At 41.1% G+C, this 18,080-nt stretch overlaps 2 protein-coding genes across 2 annotated transcripts in view; both read left to right on the plus strand.

Annotated features, from left to right (window-relative positions):
• LOC309370640 (putative lysosomal acid lipase/cholesteryl ester hydrolase) overlaps positions 1-18,080 on the plus strand; it is a 119,270-nt gene that overhangs the window by 92,336 nt on the left and 8,854 nt on the right. The gene's annotated exons all lie outside the window — the stretch shown is intronic.
• Positions 12,341-17,484, plus strand: LOC309370867 (putative lysosomal acid lipase/cholesteryl ester hydrolase). Its single transcript, XM_081913057.1, has 4 exons — positions 12,341-12,573; positions 13,511-13,628; positions 16,398-16,596; positions 17,148-17,484. Exons 1-4 carry the CDS (start codon positions 12,445-12,447, stop codon positions 17,368-17,370), a joined length of 669 nt encoding a protein of 222 aa, XP_081769183.1. The 5' UTR covers positions 12,341-12,444; the 3' UTR covers positions 17,371-17,484.

Raw genomic sequence — 18,080 nt, forward strand, 5'->3', positions numbered from 1 at the left:
GAATAATGTTATAACTGAAAAATGTAAAATAACTAAGGGAATGAGACAGGGGACAACCTTTAGAAGAAACCGAAATAATTCTCATATAACATACAGATCCTAAAGCATACCGCACAATACAGTACTTAATTTCATCGTTCTGTATGGGACAATGACAATAAAGATTATCATATCGTATCATATCGTAATGGAAACATAAAGACACACTAGCATATTAAGAGAGATCAGAAAGAATTTGTTGATACGCCACCATGAACTTCAACTTTGAAATGAGGCCCAGAGCCTTAACAAGACTATGTCGAATGAAGGAGGGATCAAAGAAAGAGGACTGCACTTCAAAATAATTGGACAGAGAATAATATAGAATAAAAATGCCTCCTGAGTATTAATAATACAGTGGTGCCTCGCAAGACGAAAAGAATCCGTTCCGCGATTCTCTTCGTCTAGCGTTTTTTTCGTCTTGTGAAGCTAGCCCATTGACAGCTTAGCGGATTAGTGCTACAGCGGTCTAGCGGCTTCTAGCGATCAGCTGTTAAGCGGCTTATCAGCGGATCAGCTGTTAAGCGGCTTAGCGGCTTAGGAAAAGGGCGAAAAAAGCGAAAAAACCCCGCGGGGACTCGCAAGATTTTTTCGTCTTGCGAAGCAACCCCATAGGGAAATTCGTTTTGCGAAGTGCCTCCAAAACGGAAAACCCTTTCGTCTAGCGGGTTTTCCGTCTTGTGAGGCATTCGTCTTGCGGGGCACCACTGTATAAGGAACTGTTTAAAAAGATAGGGAGTCACAGAAATAGTGACTGATGGCTCTGAGAAGATGAGGACGGTTAAAATCAGAGTTATGAAAATGGGAAATAGCGAAAAACGCAGAGACTTCAATGAGGATAATATCTCTAGCCACCTGGAACATGGGAAATCCTCCTTTTATTAATTTTTTTATAATTGAAGTATATAAACTAATACACACTGGGGCAGATAAAATCTTAATTTCACATGCTGTATATGCTCATGGGGTCTGTACTGGCAGTGATGGACCAGGAATGAGATCATGGGGTTAGAGTAGAGAGCTTGATAAAGATGTTGTGGCTGCTGTGAAAAAGGTGGATTCCATGCTGGGGATCAGTAGCAAAGGGGCTGTAGATAAAGCTCCCAATATCATAATGATCCAAGACGCCATTGAGGTGTTAGACCAGTGCTTGGAGGCAGTGACAGGCTGGATGTGGATCAAGTTTTTAAATCTAAATTCTGAAAGAACAGAGATGTTATGTGTTTCAAGTTCTCCAGTCTAGAAAATGCAAAAATGAAGTACCATTCCTGCCATTTAGGCGAACAGTGAAACGGGCAACCTGCAAGGTGAATTTTGAGGTGGTGAGGATAAGCCCCTCGCAGCTTTAATTGTAACTATACAGTATGTGCAAAATCCATAATTAGGAAGATCCTAAGCAGGGAAGTTCCTGTTGCCTTTTGAATCTTAAGAGTGCTGCTGGCTTCTGCTTTAGTTTGGATTCATTTCTGGAACGAGTTACCACTTCAAGCAAGTTGATGCAGTCTGATGCCACAAGATGTGGCATCTTATGAGTGGCCCTTATGAGTGATACTTTGTAACTCGTTTATTACATCTTTAGCTGGGAGATGCTGTTCTTGCAACATAAAGAGAACATGAAAGAAACCATCCCTCCATTTAAGTATCTTAAAACAAGATTCCCAATATTTAGCCTGCCCTGCAACGCTGTTTCCTTTGCAGCAATCATTTTGTTTGCTTAAGGAAAATACCTTGTGTGTGAAGATGCAGAAACATACATTTACAGTGGTACCTTGGTTCTCAAACGCCATGGTACTCAAACAACTTGGAACCCAAGCACTGCAAACTGGAAGTAATTTTTCCAGTTTCAGTTTGTGAACTTTTTTCAGAAGCCGAACATGCTCTTTTTTGAGTGTCACACTTCCGATTTGAGTGTTACTCCAAGGTCTGTCTGTTTTTGCTATCTATTTTGCTTTCTTTTCTTTTTTTGCAGCTCTTTTTTGTTTTGTTTTTGTGACTGCGTGGAACTCAGTTCAGCTACTGATTGATTGTGTCACCGCAGTACATAGTTTATTGTTTTCATTTTCTGGATCAATGGTCTCGTTAGATAGTAAAATTCATGTTAAATTGCTGTTTTGCGAGTTGTTTTTAAAAGTCTGGAATCGGTTATTCCATTTTGCGTTACTTTCTATGGGAAAGTGTGCCTTGGTTTTAGAATGCTTTGGTTTTGGAACGGACTTCTGGAATGGATTAAGTTTGAGAACCAAGGTACCACTGTACCAGACATAGTAGCTTTCTCCAGTACTGCAAGCATTTTTCATAGGAAGTCTTTTAAAAAGCAAGTTTTAAGCCTTCGAACTCATTCAGGCCTGCTGGCATAGCGTAATCATTTAGGGCACACTTGATAGTTGACAGCTGAGCATATGAAGCCTAGGACTTCTGGTGCGATTGCCATGGCTTTTGACACTCCCCCCCCAGTCGTGCAATTTATCAGGGATAATATGGGGGTAAATTTTTTTAAAAAATAATATTTATTGAAGTTTCCAGAAAAATCCAAAATATAAAAGAAAAAAAAGAAAAAAAGACATTTGCATTTAGGCCGTACTTTCATTGACATCTTTCCAGGACTCCCCCCCCCCTTGTATTCCATTTCCATTAAATTAGTTCCACAAGTTTTTACCCCAAATTTTAAGCTTATTGTCATTATTATCATTGACCCAATGTTCAATTTAATTCATCTTATATGACCACTTTCCCTTTATATACCATCCTTCAACTTAAAAATATTTTCCCCCCTAAGATCGACCCTGTTCCCTTCCACGAATTCCCTTCTTTAATACACAGAACAGAATGAAATAACAAAGTAAAGAACAGAATATAATTTTACACCCTTTGGATTCCGAATTTCCCTCCCCCCTTTCCCTGTTTCAATCCCCAATGTCCATCAATCTATCTGCAGTCCGCCTGGAGACCCCACACCATGTCCAAATCTCAGTCAGCTCCACTTTGCCGTCTTTTTGGTAGTCTTTGCCGTCTTTTTGGTAATCTTTAGTTTCAAACACCCAGTCATTGAAAAAACTCTATCTCAAGAAGGTCCATTTTTTCTTTCATCCAGATCTCTATATTTAAGAGTAAAACTCAAATTTTGTTTCTTAATCCTTTTAAATCTGGATGTCCCGAATGCTCCCACTTCCAGCTTTGTCCACTTCTTGTTGTTCTCTTTCCTCACTTTCCTCAGGTTTCTTTTCCTGTTCAGCTGCAAAAACATTCTAATTCCAAAAACTTCTAGTTCCTCTACAGAGGCTTTATTTGTTCAGGAACAAAAACTTGCGTCAAGTCCCTTCCATTCTTCAATAGATATATCTATTGTCTCCTTTAGTGTAGTGACCTCTGTAGACAAAATAATGTTTCATTTTTGCAGCTTTCCCAGGAGATAAAAAGTCCTATTCAAATCCATGAGTATTTTTCCACTTACAGAGATTCTTGTAGTGTCCCAAAGTCCCCTCTAGAGGGATTATGGTAACTTAGTTTCCTTCCAGATCACACCCAAAAGTCAGACTAACTTATTATCCCTTGTTTTAAACAATTTATATCCAAATTGTAACGAATCTAACCAGCAAAGTCCTAGTAACAAAGTTCTCTTTTTATTCTCCAACTTTGACAGCTACTTTGACAGCTGTCAAAATCTTTGTATCTCCAGGCTCTCTTGCGGATCTCTCCCGGTTCCGGGGGGGTTGCACTTTAACTCAAACAACCCACTTTTCTCCTCCAGCACAATCTTGTAATTTTTCATCGTGAAATTAATAACTTTTATCAATAAACAAACAGACCCTTCTCTCGATCTTAGTTGTCAGGTCCTTGCTTTAAATCCTCTACAACAGGGGGGAGACGGACTTCCTTTTTGCATCTCCCCCGCTCGTTCCGAATTAAAAAAATTAATTCCTTTTAGATCCAATTTCGCAATTACTCACGGGTTGTTGTTTTTAGTCCAAATTTTTCAATGGAAGAAGTCAGCGCTGTCCGTCAAATGGCATGCGGCTTCGCTCAGCAGGGGAAGCGGAGGACTCATAGCACCACGCCACCCCCCATCCCCCGCTCTGTAGCCTTTAAAAAGGCTCTTTCGCAGGTCGGGGCGCAAACGGTGCCCGCCGAGTCACCAGGTCCATGGGCATCTGCGCCCATGGTTTTTGAGGGTCCCCGCGTCGCCGGCGCGGCGGGACCCAGCCCCTGCCGAGCAGGCTCCCTCCGGAGCTCGGAGGGAGTCTGCCATTCGGCGATGGCGCCAACCCGGAAGTCCTAATATGGGGGTAATTATCCCTGGTGACACCCCCCAAGGAAGGGGGGGATTTCTCACCGGCGGGTCGTCCAATATCTGCCGCTCACTACTTTTATTAAGAGTCCTTCTGGTTTAAAGTGATGGTCCATCTAGTATATATTATGTTTTCTCTGTGGGTAGGCCAGATGCTTCTGGTGTCTTTACAATTGGGAAATGAAGGAATCAGTTCTCTTCCTCCCTCCCCCTCCCTCCCCCCATAAGATCTAGGCTTTCAAAGGATATGGTTTCTAAGTATGAATATTCCAATTTCATTAACATGACTACTAACTCTGTGAAGTTGTTGAACATAATTTTCACAATAATCTCTGTGTTAGAGATACAGGATGCAAACTGTAGCGCTGGTGGATCCACTACCAACCACATAATCTGCTCTGGATGGCTGTGTTAGGTTTCTGTTATGCCACTGTGCAGTTCTTGGAGTGACAAGACTTTATTGACATTCCAGACTGTTGAAAGTCTCACGGGAGACAGATGTTGATGTTACTGGTTTCCTGTTTCTTTGTGTTCAGTTTGTTTTCTGTCTCTCACAGAAAGCAGATTATTATTATTATTATTATTATTATTATTATTATTATTATTATTATTATATTTATACCCTGCCCTCCCCAGCCAAGGCCGGGCTCAGAGCGGCTTACAAGCAATAATAAAAACAAGATGAATGATTACAACTTAAAAACAAAAATAAAATACAACATTAAAATAATGGAACATTAAAATATTAAAATGTAGCCTCATCGCAGGAGAAGGAAAAGAGGAAGAAGAAAAAACCATGAGTGAGGTAATCAAATTGGCTCCAAGCCAAAGGCCAGGCGGAACAGTTCTGTCTTACAGGCCCTGCAGAAAGAAATCAGATCCTGCAGGGCCCTGGTCTCATGAGGCAGAGCGTTCCACCAGGCCGGAGCTAGAGTTGAAAAGGCCCTGGGTCTGGTTGAAGCCAATCTAACTTCTTTAGGGCCTGGGACCACTAGGGTGTTGTTATTTATGGACCTTGAGGCTCTCCGTGGGGCATAACAGGAGGGGCGGTCCCGCAGGTACGAGGGTCCTAGGCCGTGAAGGGCTTTAAAGGTCAAAAGCAGCACCTTAAATCTGACCCTGTACTCCACCGGGAGCCAGTGCAGCTTGAAAAGCACTGGGTGAATATGCTCCCATGGCAGAGACCCCGTGAGGAGCCTCACTGCAGCATTCTGTACCCGCTGGAGTTTCTGGGACAGCTTCAAGGGCAGCCCCGCATAGAGCAAATTACAGTAGTCAAGCCTGGAGATGACCGTCGCATGGATCACTGTGGCCAGGTCGGGGTGCCAAGATGCATATTCTTTTCTCTCTTACGTAGTTAGAAATAAAGTAGCAATGTAGCACATATTTCTGGCTCGTTCTGCTGCTGTCTGATACTCTGCATGTATGGAGAGTGTGCCTGAAGTCTCATTCAAAGGCTTAGGTCATTAATCACCGTTGGAGGAGAGCCTGGATGGGTTCCGAAAATACAGTAGAAGGAGTAGCCATTACAGCTCGGTCGTACGGAAGCTCCAACAGGCTGGAGGGCCTTCCAGATTGGGGCGGGGGAGAGAACAAATGCTTGGGGAGAATCTGCCTTTAACTACAGTTTTAGGTTTTATATAATCATTTAAATTATATCACTAGTAGCTAATTGATTTGAATATGTTGTCTGATCATCTGTGGCCAAATAGCATGGTGTGTGATTCCAGATACGTTGATATTTCTGTTTGTTCTGAAAAGCATAAAACACAAGTAAAAACCATTCAAGGTAGGCACAGAGATCTTGAGGTTCCTATCCTTCCTTCAGTTTGTCAGATGGAGTGAATAAAGTATTATTATTAAGTAGAAACATGAAGAGTTGTAGCCAACACTGCACAAACGGAGCTCCACTCACGCAAAAGGTCTTCCCTTGACTTACTTATTCCCACCAAATCAGTTCCAGATGGTCCTGCAACACTCTGGAGCAGCTTTGGAGGGTGTACAAGAAGGTGCAGGGGGAAGAAGAGTACATGGCATTCCATTTTGGAAGTAGAGGTCTGTTGCATGAGTGGAACAGCAATGTTGGATGCAAACTAAAGTCTTCCTAATGTTTCTTTGGGGTGTTGCTATTTCCTTCTAATTGGCACCCTGTCATGTAACTACATGACTGGCTGTTGAAAGGTGGTTGTTGCTGCTATATTGATAGCCACACCCCAGGTTTTCAAAGGGCCCTGAGCTAAAAAGTGTTGCCTAAACCATTTGTGGTTCAATAACCTTTCATGCCTTTCTCTCAGATGGTGTTCTTGGAGCATAACTACAGTTGCAGGAAAACATTTTCTATGACTTGCCACGAGGGGTGTGCAATTCTAATGTGCATGTTTTAAAAAACATTTATAGAGAACTACGGTAGAAATCATAACAAGAGTCTATATCATGACAGAGGTTGAATTGGAAGATGGAAGGAAATCCACTTAATAGTCTGTTTTCCTTCACCACCCAGTCCCCATACATTAAAATAGGAAACCTTGACACAGCCATCAGTATATAAATTCTGACTCTTCCCATAACCTCATAAATAAATGTTCAGATATTCAAACTGGCTCTCTGAACCAATCTCTAATTAAAAAAACCAACATTTTGAAGAACCCTCTCTCTCCCTTAGAACATCAGAACATAAGCAATAGAAGCAAATCTGCAAAATTCCAAAGAGAAAAATGAAACAGGAATGGGATCACCTCAATCAGCCATAGGAATTTAAACCGGAAGTTCAAACTCTGCCCTATTTCCAATGGATCCTCCACAGGGTCCAAGTTGGCATAATTTACTCAAAAGCAGAGACAGGTGTGCTGGGACTCTGAGAGAAAGAAAGCAACTCCCCCCCCCCCCCAGAGGGCAATTTGATTTATGACATCTGTGCCGTACAAATACAATCAGGTTCTCATTTCATTATGAGAAAATAATTCATTTTTAATTTCTGCTTCCAAGTATGTTTATTATTTTAGCCATCTAAACCATACTTTGATAATAAATACTCACAATATAAAAAGGAAGAAAAGGAGGACAAAGTAAAGAAGGTAAAATACTTGGGGGTGAATTTGTCTGCTAAGAATGTAAATTTATTTAAAGACAATTATGAGAAATGTTGGTCAGAAGTTAAGAAGGATTTAGAGATTTGGTCGAATTTGAAGATTTCCTTGCTTGGTCGAATAGCTGTTATTAAGATTAATGTACTGCCGAGAATGTTGTTTTTGTTCCAATCATTGCAAATCATTGACAAGATGGACTGTTTCAAGAGGTGGCAAAGAGATATATCTAGATTTGTCTGGCAGGGCAAAAAGCCCAGAATAAAATTTAAGATACTTACTGATGCTAAAGACGGGGGGGGGGGGGTTGCCCTGCCGGACTTTAAACTATATTATGAATCAGCAGCTTTTTGCTGGTTGAAGGAATGGCTACTTCTTGAGAACACTGACATCTTAGATCTTGAAGGTTATGATAATGTATTCGGGTGGCATGCATATTTGTGGTATGGCAAGGTTAAAGCGCATAAAGCATTTAAAAACCATATTGTCAGGAAAGCACTATTTAATGTCTGGATAAGATATAAAGATTTTTTGGAGAATAAAACTCCAAGGTGGTTATCACCTATGGAAGCGAAAGCTATGAAAAAACTTAATATGGAGGCAAAATGGCCAAAGTATTGTGAAATTTTTGAACAGGAAGGTGACAAGCTGAAATTGCAGAGTTATGAGAAGCTTAAAGGGAAGGTGCGAGACTGGCTACATTATTTTCAAATAAGAGAGGTTTACAATCAAGACAAAAAAATCGGTTTCCAGGTGGAAAAATCAAAGTTGGAATCAGAATTATTAGAACCCAATGCTAAGATACCGAGGAAGAGACGGTAAAATCTGCTATGATTGAATGGGCACAAGATATAGGACACAATATTATGTTTGCTGACTGGGAGCAGTTGTGGACCACCGGGATTAAATTTACGGCATGCAATGCCCTAAGAGAGAATATTATGAAAATGATGTACAGGTGGTACATGACCCCAGTCAAGCTTGCAAAAATCTACCATTTGCCCGATACTAAATGTTGGAAATGTAAAGAAATTGAAGGTACATTCTTTCACCTTTGGTGGACGTGCCCGAGGATTAAGGCTTTCTGGGAGATGATTTATAATGAAATGAAAAAGGTATTTAAATATACTTTCGTGAAGAAACCAGAGGCTTTTCTCCTGGGCATAGTCGGCCAATTGGTGCCAAAGAAGGATAGAACTTTCTTTATGTATGTTACAGCAGCAGCAAGAATACTCATTGCAAAGCATTGGAAAACGCAAGATCTACCCACCTTGGAAGAATGGCAGACGCAAGTAATTGACTATATGGAAATGGCTGAGATGACTGGCAGAATCCGAGATCAGGGAGAAGAGTTGGTGGAAGAAGATTGGAGGAAATTTAAAATTTATTTACAGAAGCATTGTAAAATGTATGAATGCTGATGACATTGAAATAATATGAAGGGGTTCTAGTGATAAGAGAAATTTGAATTTATAAATTTGGGAGGTAAAATATTTAAGGGCAAAGTAGTAGGATTTGAATTTGCTGAATTAATTGTTAAAAAGGGAGTAAAAAAAAGGGAGGCGTGAGGAAGTCAGGAAAATAAGTTAATCAAAGACGAATAATTAGAAAAGAGTGATTTGTGTTTTTTCTTATTCCATTTTTGTTTGTTGATTGATTTTTCTTTTTCCCTTGTTAGGTTAAATGTTTATATTCTATGTTTTGTGAATTTTTTTATTGTTGTGTCTTATATTTTCCTTGTGTTTTTATTGTTCTTTGTTTGGTTGTTGTTTCCTTTTTTATTGTTAAACTTAATAAAATATTATTATAAAAAAAAGAAAAGGAGGACAAAGAAACAAATAATAACAAACTACATAAAAAAGAAAAATATTACATAGATAATTATCTTAACCACTCATATCTGTTTAACAACATAGCTAAATTATATCTAATCTTATTCCCCAAATATGTGTCATTCCATCCCATAATAAATAAGGACCATGTCTCCATCCAGCTACTAATAGGCACAGCCTCCTCTCTTTTACAAAATGTGAGTTCTAATAATGTTACGATTTTTCATATTTCATCAAGACATTATTATATAAAAGATGCTGTAGTTTTCATCTAAGAGTTTGCAGTTGCTGATTTTGCTGCTATTGGCAGAGTTATGACCATTTCCAGATCAGAATCAGGTACCAGCAGACTTTTCTTTTTTAAAAAACAAATATAACAGAACAGACACATATGCACTGCCTGTTTACTATCAGCACCACAGCAAATGCTGCTGAATGTGTGTTGAGTTGCAGTTTTTTCTGTAGCAAGTAGGAGTGTTGGGATTTTCACTCCTCTTCTTCAGTTTTCCACCTTTCTCTGTACAACAAACATGTTTTGCTTTTTGGTATTTCCCCAACTTGTGTTCCCCTGTTCTAAAGCTTTTGTGTTCTTTTGGAAGCCATGTTTTCCCCACCCACATGCTTCTTTATTCTCAGTTGCCCCAGTTGCTCCCTCAGTTGAGAGCCAGTGTGGTGTAGTGGTTAAGAGCCGTAGACGCGTAATCTGGGGAACCGGGTTGGCGTCTCTGCTCCTCCACATGCAGCTGCTGGGTGACCTTGGGCTTGTGACACTTATTGAAGTCTCTCAGCACCACTCACCTCACAGAGTGTTTGTTGTGGGGGAGGAAGGGAAAGGAGAATGTTAGCCGCTTTGAGACTCCTTTGGGTAGTGATAAAGTGGGATATCAAATCCAAACTCCTCCTCCTTCTCTTCTTCTTCTTCTTCTTCTTCTTCTTCTTCTTCTTCTTCTTCTGGTCTACATATCCTGCTGGTACTCACAAAATGGTGACTTAATATAAGTTAGAAGATATGGGGCAATAGAGGAGCATGGCTTCTAATTCTTGCATTAAATGAAGCCATTGCATGTAGTTTCTGGGTGTGCATGTAATAGAAAGGCATCATTAAGAGCTGGATCCTGGCATCCTTTACATGCTAAACAGGAAAGGCTAAGGGCAAGTTTGGCTTGTGCATATCCTGATTTATTAAGGGTAAGTAAGTGTTTCAAAACACCTCACTTGGGTAGTTTTGAGTTATACTTTATACAATATGCATGAGGTTACCAGTAGATGCTGTATTGATTACAGTCCTGTGGAGAACCAGTGACCTCCATAACTCTCTGGAAAATTCTAGAAGCAGATTCACCCCATGGAGTGATTGGGAGGTGGCTGCCTCTCTGTGTGGTTGCTTTCTTAGAAGGTCCGTTGTGCATGTCAACCACATTTGCAAAGTGTTCTTTTTCATCTATCCAACATTAACTCCATATGCCTGGGACGCGGGTGGCACTGTGATCTAAACCACTCAGCCTCTTTGGCTTGGTGATTGGAAGGTCAGCAGTTTGAATCCGTGCAATGGGGTGAGCTTCCATTGCTCTGTCCCAGCCCCTGCCAACCTAGCAGTTTGAAAGCATACCAACACAAGTAGATAAATAGGTACCACTGAGATGAGAAGGTAAACGGTGATTCCTTGTGCTGTGGCACTTGTCCTCCCTGCACCAGTAGCAGTTTAGTTTAAGTGCAAATTGATCATTGTACTCTTAACTGCTGCACTAAATGATCTGTTACATGTTGACTAATCTTTTGTTGAACTGAGACTGCAGTCCTATGCCCACTTGCCTTGAAAGGTGTCACACAGAAGTCAGTGGAAATACCTTCTGAGAAGTTAGCGTAAGATTTGATTATGGGGAGTATATCAGTCTCCCTTCATCTCTCCAGTGGGGAGAGATGCCGTTCTCACCCGCTGTTGCCATAAATCATCCCCGAGTTCGGAAGGAGGGGGTGAGGCACTGGGTGCACAACCCTCGGCGGGCCTTGGAACTCCTCCGAAGCTGCTTCCAGGTGCGAAAATAGTTGTGTTACTTAAAAGGGAAAAAAATGGGAAAGATAACGCACATGCTTCAAGAGAGGCAGGAGGTTTTTATCTGCTAACAATTTTACCACTGAAAGGATGAAGACTGAGACGGACTGAGATGGAAGATTACATCAAAGCACTACAAATATGGTATGTGGATTGGAATGCCGGAACTAAGGGGGGGGGGAACGACTTTTTATTTCTTTTGCTCTATGTGATTATTAATAACCCTCCCTCTGAACATCTGTCACAGAAATTAATTGCAAATGGGACTAAAAATGAATTGTGTGGGAATAATTATGAACTTAAAGGTTTTACTCTGTGAAGGATTTGGAAAGAAGAAGGGCTCTCTCTTGTGACGCAGTAAGAATGGAAACTTGATAAGAGACCTGTGTTGCTGGAGTTGGTCTTGGGGAGGGCGAGCCGAAGATATATCATTTTCGAGGAGATTGCGAACTGGAAGGGGCAGCCCTCCTGGAAAAAGACTAATTTACGATGCAACAGGTTGAAAAAGCTAAAGAGCGAGTTTTTAGACTGTATTTCATCGGAACGACAAAAATGGTGATTACTCGCTTGAGCGGAAAGGACTGTTGGAGGAGAGTGATTTACGAGAGAGCAGCACAAAGCCCACACAGAAATACAAATAAAACTGTCTTTTTCAACCCACTTGCGGAGCATATCGGAGGAAAATGGAAAGGAAAATGAGTAATGACAAGTATTGAGAAGAGGAGACTGGAAACATCATTCTTAATATGGAAGCAGAACAAAAATTCGAGGATTGGACTCCTGCCAATCAAGAAGCATGGGTACCCCCCACAAAAATATATAATTTGGAAAACAATTGGATTATATATGTATTGTTATAATTTGGACTAATTGATTTGATGTGTTTAATTTGGAAATATGAAACTTAATAAAAATTATTTTTTAAAAAAAGTTTGCGTAAGATGATATTGGAAGTTGTGCAAGACTGAACCAATGATATCAATTAGAGAGGATGTTTCTGTTCCTTCCAGGAACGTGTTGTACTTGGTGAAGAGTGGCAAGCTATTTAAACCACACTCTCTGCCAATTCATTCTCCAGTCTATGATATAGGTTAAAGCTCATATTCTTTAATCCAGCTTTGTGGAGCCCAGTCTTGTACTCTACGCTGAAAGATGGATTTGCTTCCATGCACATCAAGGATGTGGCTCTTCATAATGGGGGTAGGATTGGTCCAAGCCCTTGTTACTTCAGGAATGTTTATGAAAAGAAGAACTCTACACCCAGAAGCTACTATGGATGTTGTAAGCCATCTATCTTTTATTCTTTTATTTGCCTAACTCAAGGCATTTATGGTTATTAGTGTTGCTTAATTGTGCTATATTCCACATACCTAAAGTTTGTTTTTCATGGAATGCTGGGATTGCAGGCGCAAGAAAATGGTGGTGATGATGATGATTTTGAAGTATGCACCCTGCCCTCTCAATGCATCATTGCTCAGGGCAGCTTGCAGCATTTTTTTGTTTTTGTTTTTTAAGCATTCCCAAAGTAGCTCCCAACATCTGCTTCATGTAACCCCTCTGGTCTTTGGGCTTCATTTAGGTATCAGCAGTAGCAAGTTTAGCATCTTGTCCTATGCATTATTATTGCTCAACAGCATGAAGAAAAATCCTTAAGTGGTCCACAAAGATCTTCAGCAATTTTCAAGTCGTCCAAGAGGATTGAGTGGAGTTTGGGATACATTACTATTAAAGATGTAGTCTTCTGTGTCCAGGAGTTCTACAATCTCAACTGTCAGAGAACTGGACTTTCTGACAAGCAGCGAAAGAGAAGGCACAGAGGAAGGGGGGGGAGAAGCAGTTACCCACAGGAATTTGACCTTTGTAGACACAGAGACGAAGAGACACAGAGAGCAGGAATCAATCTGCAAGGCTCTGATAGTGACACAGACACAGAAATAGAGAGAATGCACTCACTCTGATCGCGTAGACTCATAAGATTAGCCAAGAAGCATGAAAATTGCAGGAAGTGGAGGTGGGGTTTTCCTGTTGGGGGGGAAAGGGGCGGAGCTCAGTCCCGACAACAGTGGCATTGGAGGAAGACTGAAATTAGTGGAGTTCCAACCAGGGCTTTGGGTTGAACCAATAAATCTTAATTAATCAACTGCTGCAGTTGTCTCATGTGTGGGAGAGACCCAATTCTTACACCAACCAAACCTTTCTTTTCTCCCCTGCCACCAAGGGTGAAATTATTTCTTTCAGAGGATATCCCAGTGAGACATATGAAGTGGTGACAGATGATGGGTATATCCTGAGTATTAACAGAATTCCTCATGGGAAACAAAATAACCAGAAATCGGGTGAGTGTGTTTTTTGAGGTATATATTATGTATACATGCAAATACTGTTTTGTAGCTGGTTGACTGACCAAACCCAAAGAGGGCTGACTAACAGTGTCCCAGTCCCGGTTACAGGCAGTTGGAGTCCCGGCTTGGTACGTCAGGACTGGGGTAGAAGACGGGACACAGGAATCAGCAGTCCAGGTTAGCAGTCCAGGGGTCAGGAAGTCAAGAGTCCGAGGGTCAGGATACCAGGAGTCAGGAAGCCAAAGCACAGCTAGGTGGGTAGCGTGTTGCTGTGGCAAAGAGACAGAGGAAAATGCTGCTCCCGGCCCTTGCCACCAGGTGCTATGAGTCTTCTGTCAAGGCTCACCTGTGCGGCCGTGCCTTGCCCTTCCAGGCCAAATACATGAAGGCCCCAGTCCTGCGAGGCCCTACCAGTCACAGGGTCTGGATTATGCATGCACTCCTGACAAATGGTTCCTTATTATCCTGGAAAAAAGTGATAAGTGGGGTGCTGTACAGTGCTGTCCAGGGTCCTTTGTTATTCAACATCTTTATAAATGACTTGGATGAAGGTACTGAGGGGATGTTAATCAAATTTGAAGATACTGAACTGGGAGGGGTATCCAGTGCCACTAAAGACAGAATTGGGATTTGAGTTGCTATTAACAGATTGGATAACTGGCTAAAACTTTAAGTAAGGATTAGATGGTCATCTATTGTGGATGCCTAACGAAATGAATTTCAGTAGGGACCAATGTCATGTCCTGCACAGATATAAAATTGGGAAAACTTGGCTTACCAGTGGTACGTATGAAAAGGATTTAGGAGACATAGTATACCACATGCTGAACATGAGTCAACAGTGTGATGAAATAGCAAAAAAAAGCTAATGCTATTCTAAGCTGCATCAACAGAAGTACAGTGGCCAGGTCAAAGGAAGTAATAGTGCAGCTCTATTATGCTTTGGTCAGAGTACACTTGAAATACTGTGTCCAGTTCTGGGCACCACAATTTAAGAAAGATATTGACAAATGCTTTGGAGTGTAGGACCTGAACCAATGGCTTCAAGTTACAAGAAAGGTGATTCCATCTAAAAATCAGGAAGAACTTTCTGATGGTAGGAGCTGTTTGACAGTGGAATGGACTCCTTTGGATGGTGGTGGACCTTCCTCGGAGGTTTTAAAGTAAGGATTTGATGGCCATCTATCGTGGATGCCTTACTTGAGATTCTTGCATTGCAGAGGGTTGGACTAGATGAGGGTTAGCCTCTATTATTCTGTGTGTGCAGAGGAGGATGGCAAAGATGATAAAGGGTCTGGAAAACAACCCTTATGAGGAACAGTTGAGGGAATTGGGTCGGCTTAGCTTAGTAACGAGGAAACTGAGAGGAGATATGATAGTCATCTTCATATATCTAAAGGGCTGTCCCATGGATGATGGAGCAAGCCAAGGGATTCAAATTATAAGAAATCAGATTTTGACTAAACATCAGGAAGAACCTTCTGACCATAAGAGCTGTTGAACAGGGGAACAGAGTCCCATGAGATGTGGTGGACTATCCTTCCTTGGAGATTGTTAAGTAGAGGTCGGATGGGCATCTGTCATGGATGCATGTGTTGCAGGGGGTTAGACTAGTTGATTCTTGGGGTTCCTTCAACTCTAGAAATCTATGATTCTATATGTACTTCAGCCATCTAGAGTGAGTCACTGCCAGATTTATTGAAATTTTTTTAAAGGCGAGAGCTAACAGGGTAAATGTAGGCACTGCCAGCTCAATTTCTCAATGGAATTATGTGTTGTTTGCAGCTTTTACTTGGGCGAGGAGTTCAGTCCAATGAAAATGTGGTAGGAGAGCTTAAAGGTGTTGCCTTTGTTAAGCTTGATTAAAGTATAATCTGAAAACTGAGCAGCAAAGGTGATGCAATGAAGGAAGGGCAGATGGACTGAGCCTCCTGCTTCCAGTGCCAAGCTCCATTATAAGTCAAAAAAATAATAATTGTCCAGCAGCACCTTATAGACCAAGTAAGTTTGTTCTGGTATAAGCTTTCGTGTGTATGCACACTTCTTCAGATACATGCACATGAAAGCTTGTACCAGAACAAACATAGTTGGTCTATAAGCTGCTACTGGACATTTTTTTATTTATTTTATTTATATTTCAATTGTGTCAGTCCAACACGGCTGCCTACTTTAATCTCCATTATCAGGTTCAAAGATCAAGCAGTAAATTATTTCAGCTTTATCAACACTCCAATCAATACTTTAACAAGCACTGCTACCTGTGATTGGTCTACATAGTTGAGCTATTCATACGATACCAGAAAGATGAAAGCAATCATTCACAATATTAAAGCTAGTGTTCTGATTCCTCATACAGTACTTTTAAATCAAATGTGACAAATACTGAACTGATGATTTATGTTGATTCTTAAAAATACCTCTACCTTGCTTTCCATATTGCATTTAGAAGATACTCATTCCAGACTGAAATTCCAGACATGTGAAATTGCTGGGCTGCTCTGCATCCCAGGTTTATAGTAGGTGATACACACTAGTGGTCTGTGAGGCAGAAGAAGTGGGGCATCATTGTTCTCCTGGCTTCTTAACACCACCATCACTGGTGATTATTGGGAAGGCGAGCAGAGGTGCAATGTGAGGAGAGCTAGGCCACCTGAGGCTGTTCTGGGTCGAGCTGCCAGTGCCTTGCCCTTCCCTTCTGCATCTTATTGGATGGAGACACTGAAATGACTTATTGTAGCTATGCTTATAACTATTCACTTTTAGGTCCCAGGCCCGCAGTGTTCTTGCAGCATGGCTTGTTTGGTTCTAGCAGTAACTGGGTGATTAATATGGACTACAACAGCCTGGGCTTTATATTGGCTGATGCTGGTTATGATGTTTGGCTCGGAGACAACAGAGGTAACACCTGGTCCAACAAACACATCAACTATACTGAGAAGCATCAAGAATTCTGGCTATTCAGGTAGAGTGAGCTTTTTAAACCTAATTTATTGTTTCTGGTTCCTAGTTCACCCTTTGGGGAAAATTTTAATTAGTCAAGCTCTTCCTACTGGAGCCATGTTTTTCCACCTTCTCTTATAATATATGATATGGAGGTATAAAAATACATTTCCAAGTAAGTAAAATTGGTAGTTGTCCCTTTAAACAAACAAACAAGTTGTTTGTTCCTGGGGAAAATATGGCCTTGGTGAAATGTGGCCTTGGTGAACTCCATAGAATAGATGATAGCAGATCGCTTAACTTCAGGTGCAATTAGACTTGATCTGGAGAGACTCAATATTTGTCCTTCTGAATCTCTGCTGGAATTTGAAGCTTCTCAGACAGACATGGGTTGGAGGGAAAGCAGAGTCCTCTCCTGCCCACAGCATAAGTACTGTTCTTCCTGAAACTGATATTTTAAAAATCTTTCTGTTCTTGTACTGCACTGGACAGAGAACAGGGCATTTTAGGCTTTCACAATGTAGATCCCACTGCATATACATGTCTGTTAAACATGTTCCTTTTTCTTTGCAGTTTTGATGAAATGGCTAAATATGACCTTCCAGCTTCAATAAACTTTGTCTTGAACAAAACTGGTCAGGAAAAAATATTTTATGTTGGTCATTCCCAGGGCAGCACAATGGGTAGGTTAGCAAGATTCTTAAACACATGCGGGCAATTCTATTCACTACATAATTATATGTGCAGTTGCTGTTGTATATTAAATTCAAGAGACATCTTGCTCATGGTACAGTGATGTTCCATGGAACCTATGGAGAAGCATCTTGAATAACAATCCCTGCATTTCAGTTTCCTGAATTTTCCTCCCTTGTGATATTTCCCATATAGGTGATGATTCAAATTGGTTAAGGGGCTTATAAAAAGGGCACACTCTTAAGGCGCATATGCACACTCTTAAGGCTCTCCTCCTCTTGAGCCCAGCCCAGTTCCTTTTCTTCCTCTGCACTCCTTCAGACCACAAAGCCCTGGAGATGGAGGTTAATGAGGAGAGGGTAGAGGTGAAGGAGGGAAGACCCCACCCACGCTCCAGAGAGTCAATGTTACAATTTACAGCCAGCTCTTTCTGAGCTTAAGCTTGCAATCCCCCTGGGGGGGGGGGACCGGGCAAACCTGGAGACTAGGTCAGCCCTAGAGCCCTGGCAACCCTAATACCTATAGAGTTCTGGTTTGCTGTTTCTTTTTTAAACTTCGGGCCTTTCTATTCTGTCAGTTTTTCACTGTGATTTCATGCGCCTATTCCACTTCATTAACACTTTGCAAAACGATATGTGAGCTGAAACACAACCATACTTCCAAATACACCCTTCTCTAGATTTTGAAAAGAAGTTCTGCATCCAAGAAATGTGCACAAAAATCATATACTAGGGTAAAAATGCATGAGTGGAAATATATACAAAAAAGTGTTATATTTGGAAAAAGTGCTTTGCAAAACTGTGAGTACTGGAT

This window comes from Podarcis melisellensis (assembly GCF_964234715.1).
Source record: "Podarcis melisellensis genome assembly, chromosome: 5".
Taxonomy (NCBI): Eukaryota; Metazoa; Chordata; class Lepidosauria; order Squamata; family Lacertidae; genus Podarcis; species Podarcis melisellensis.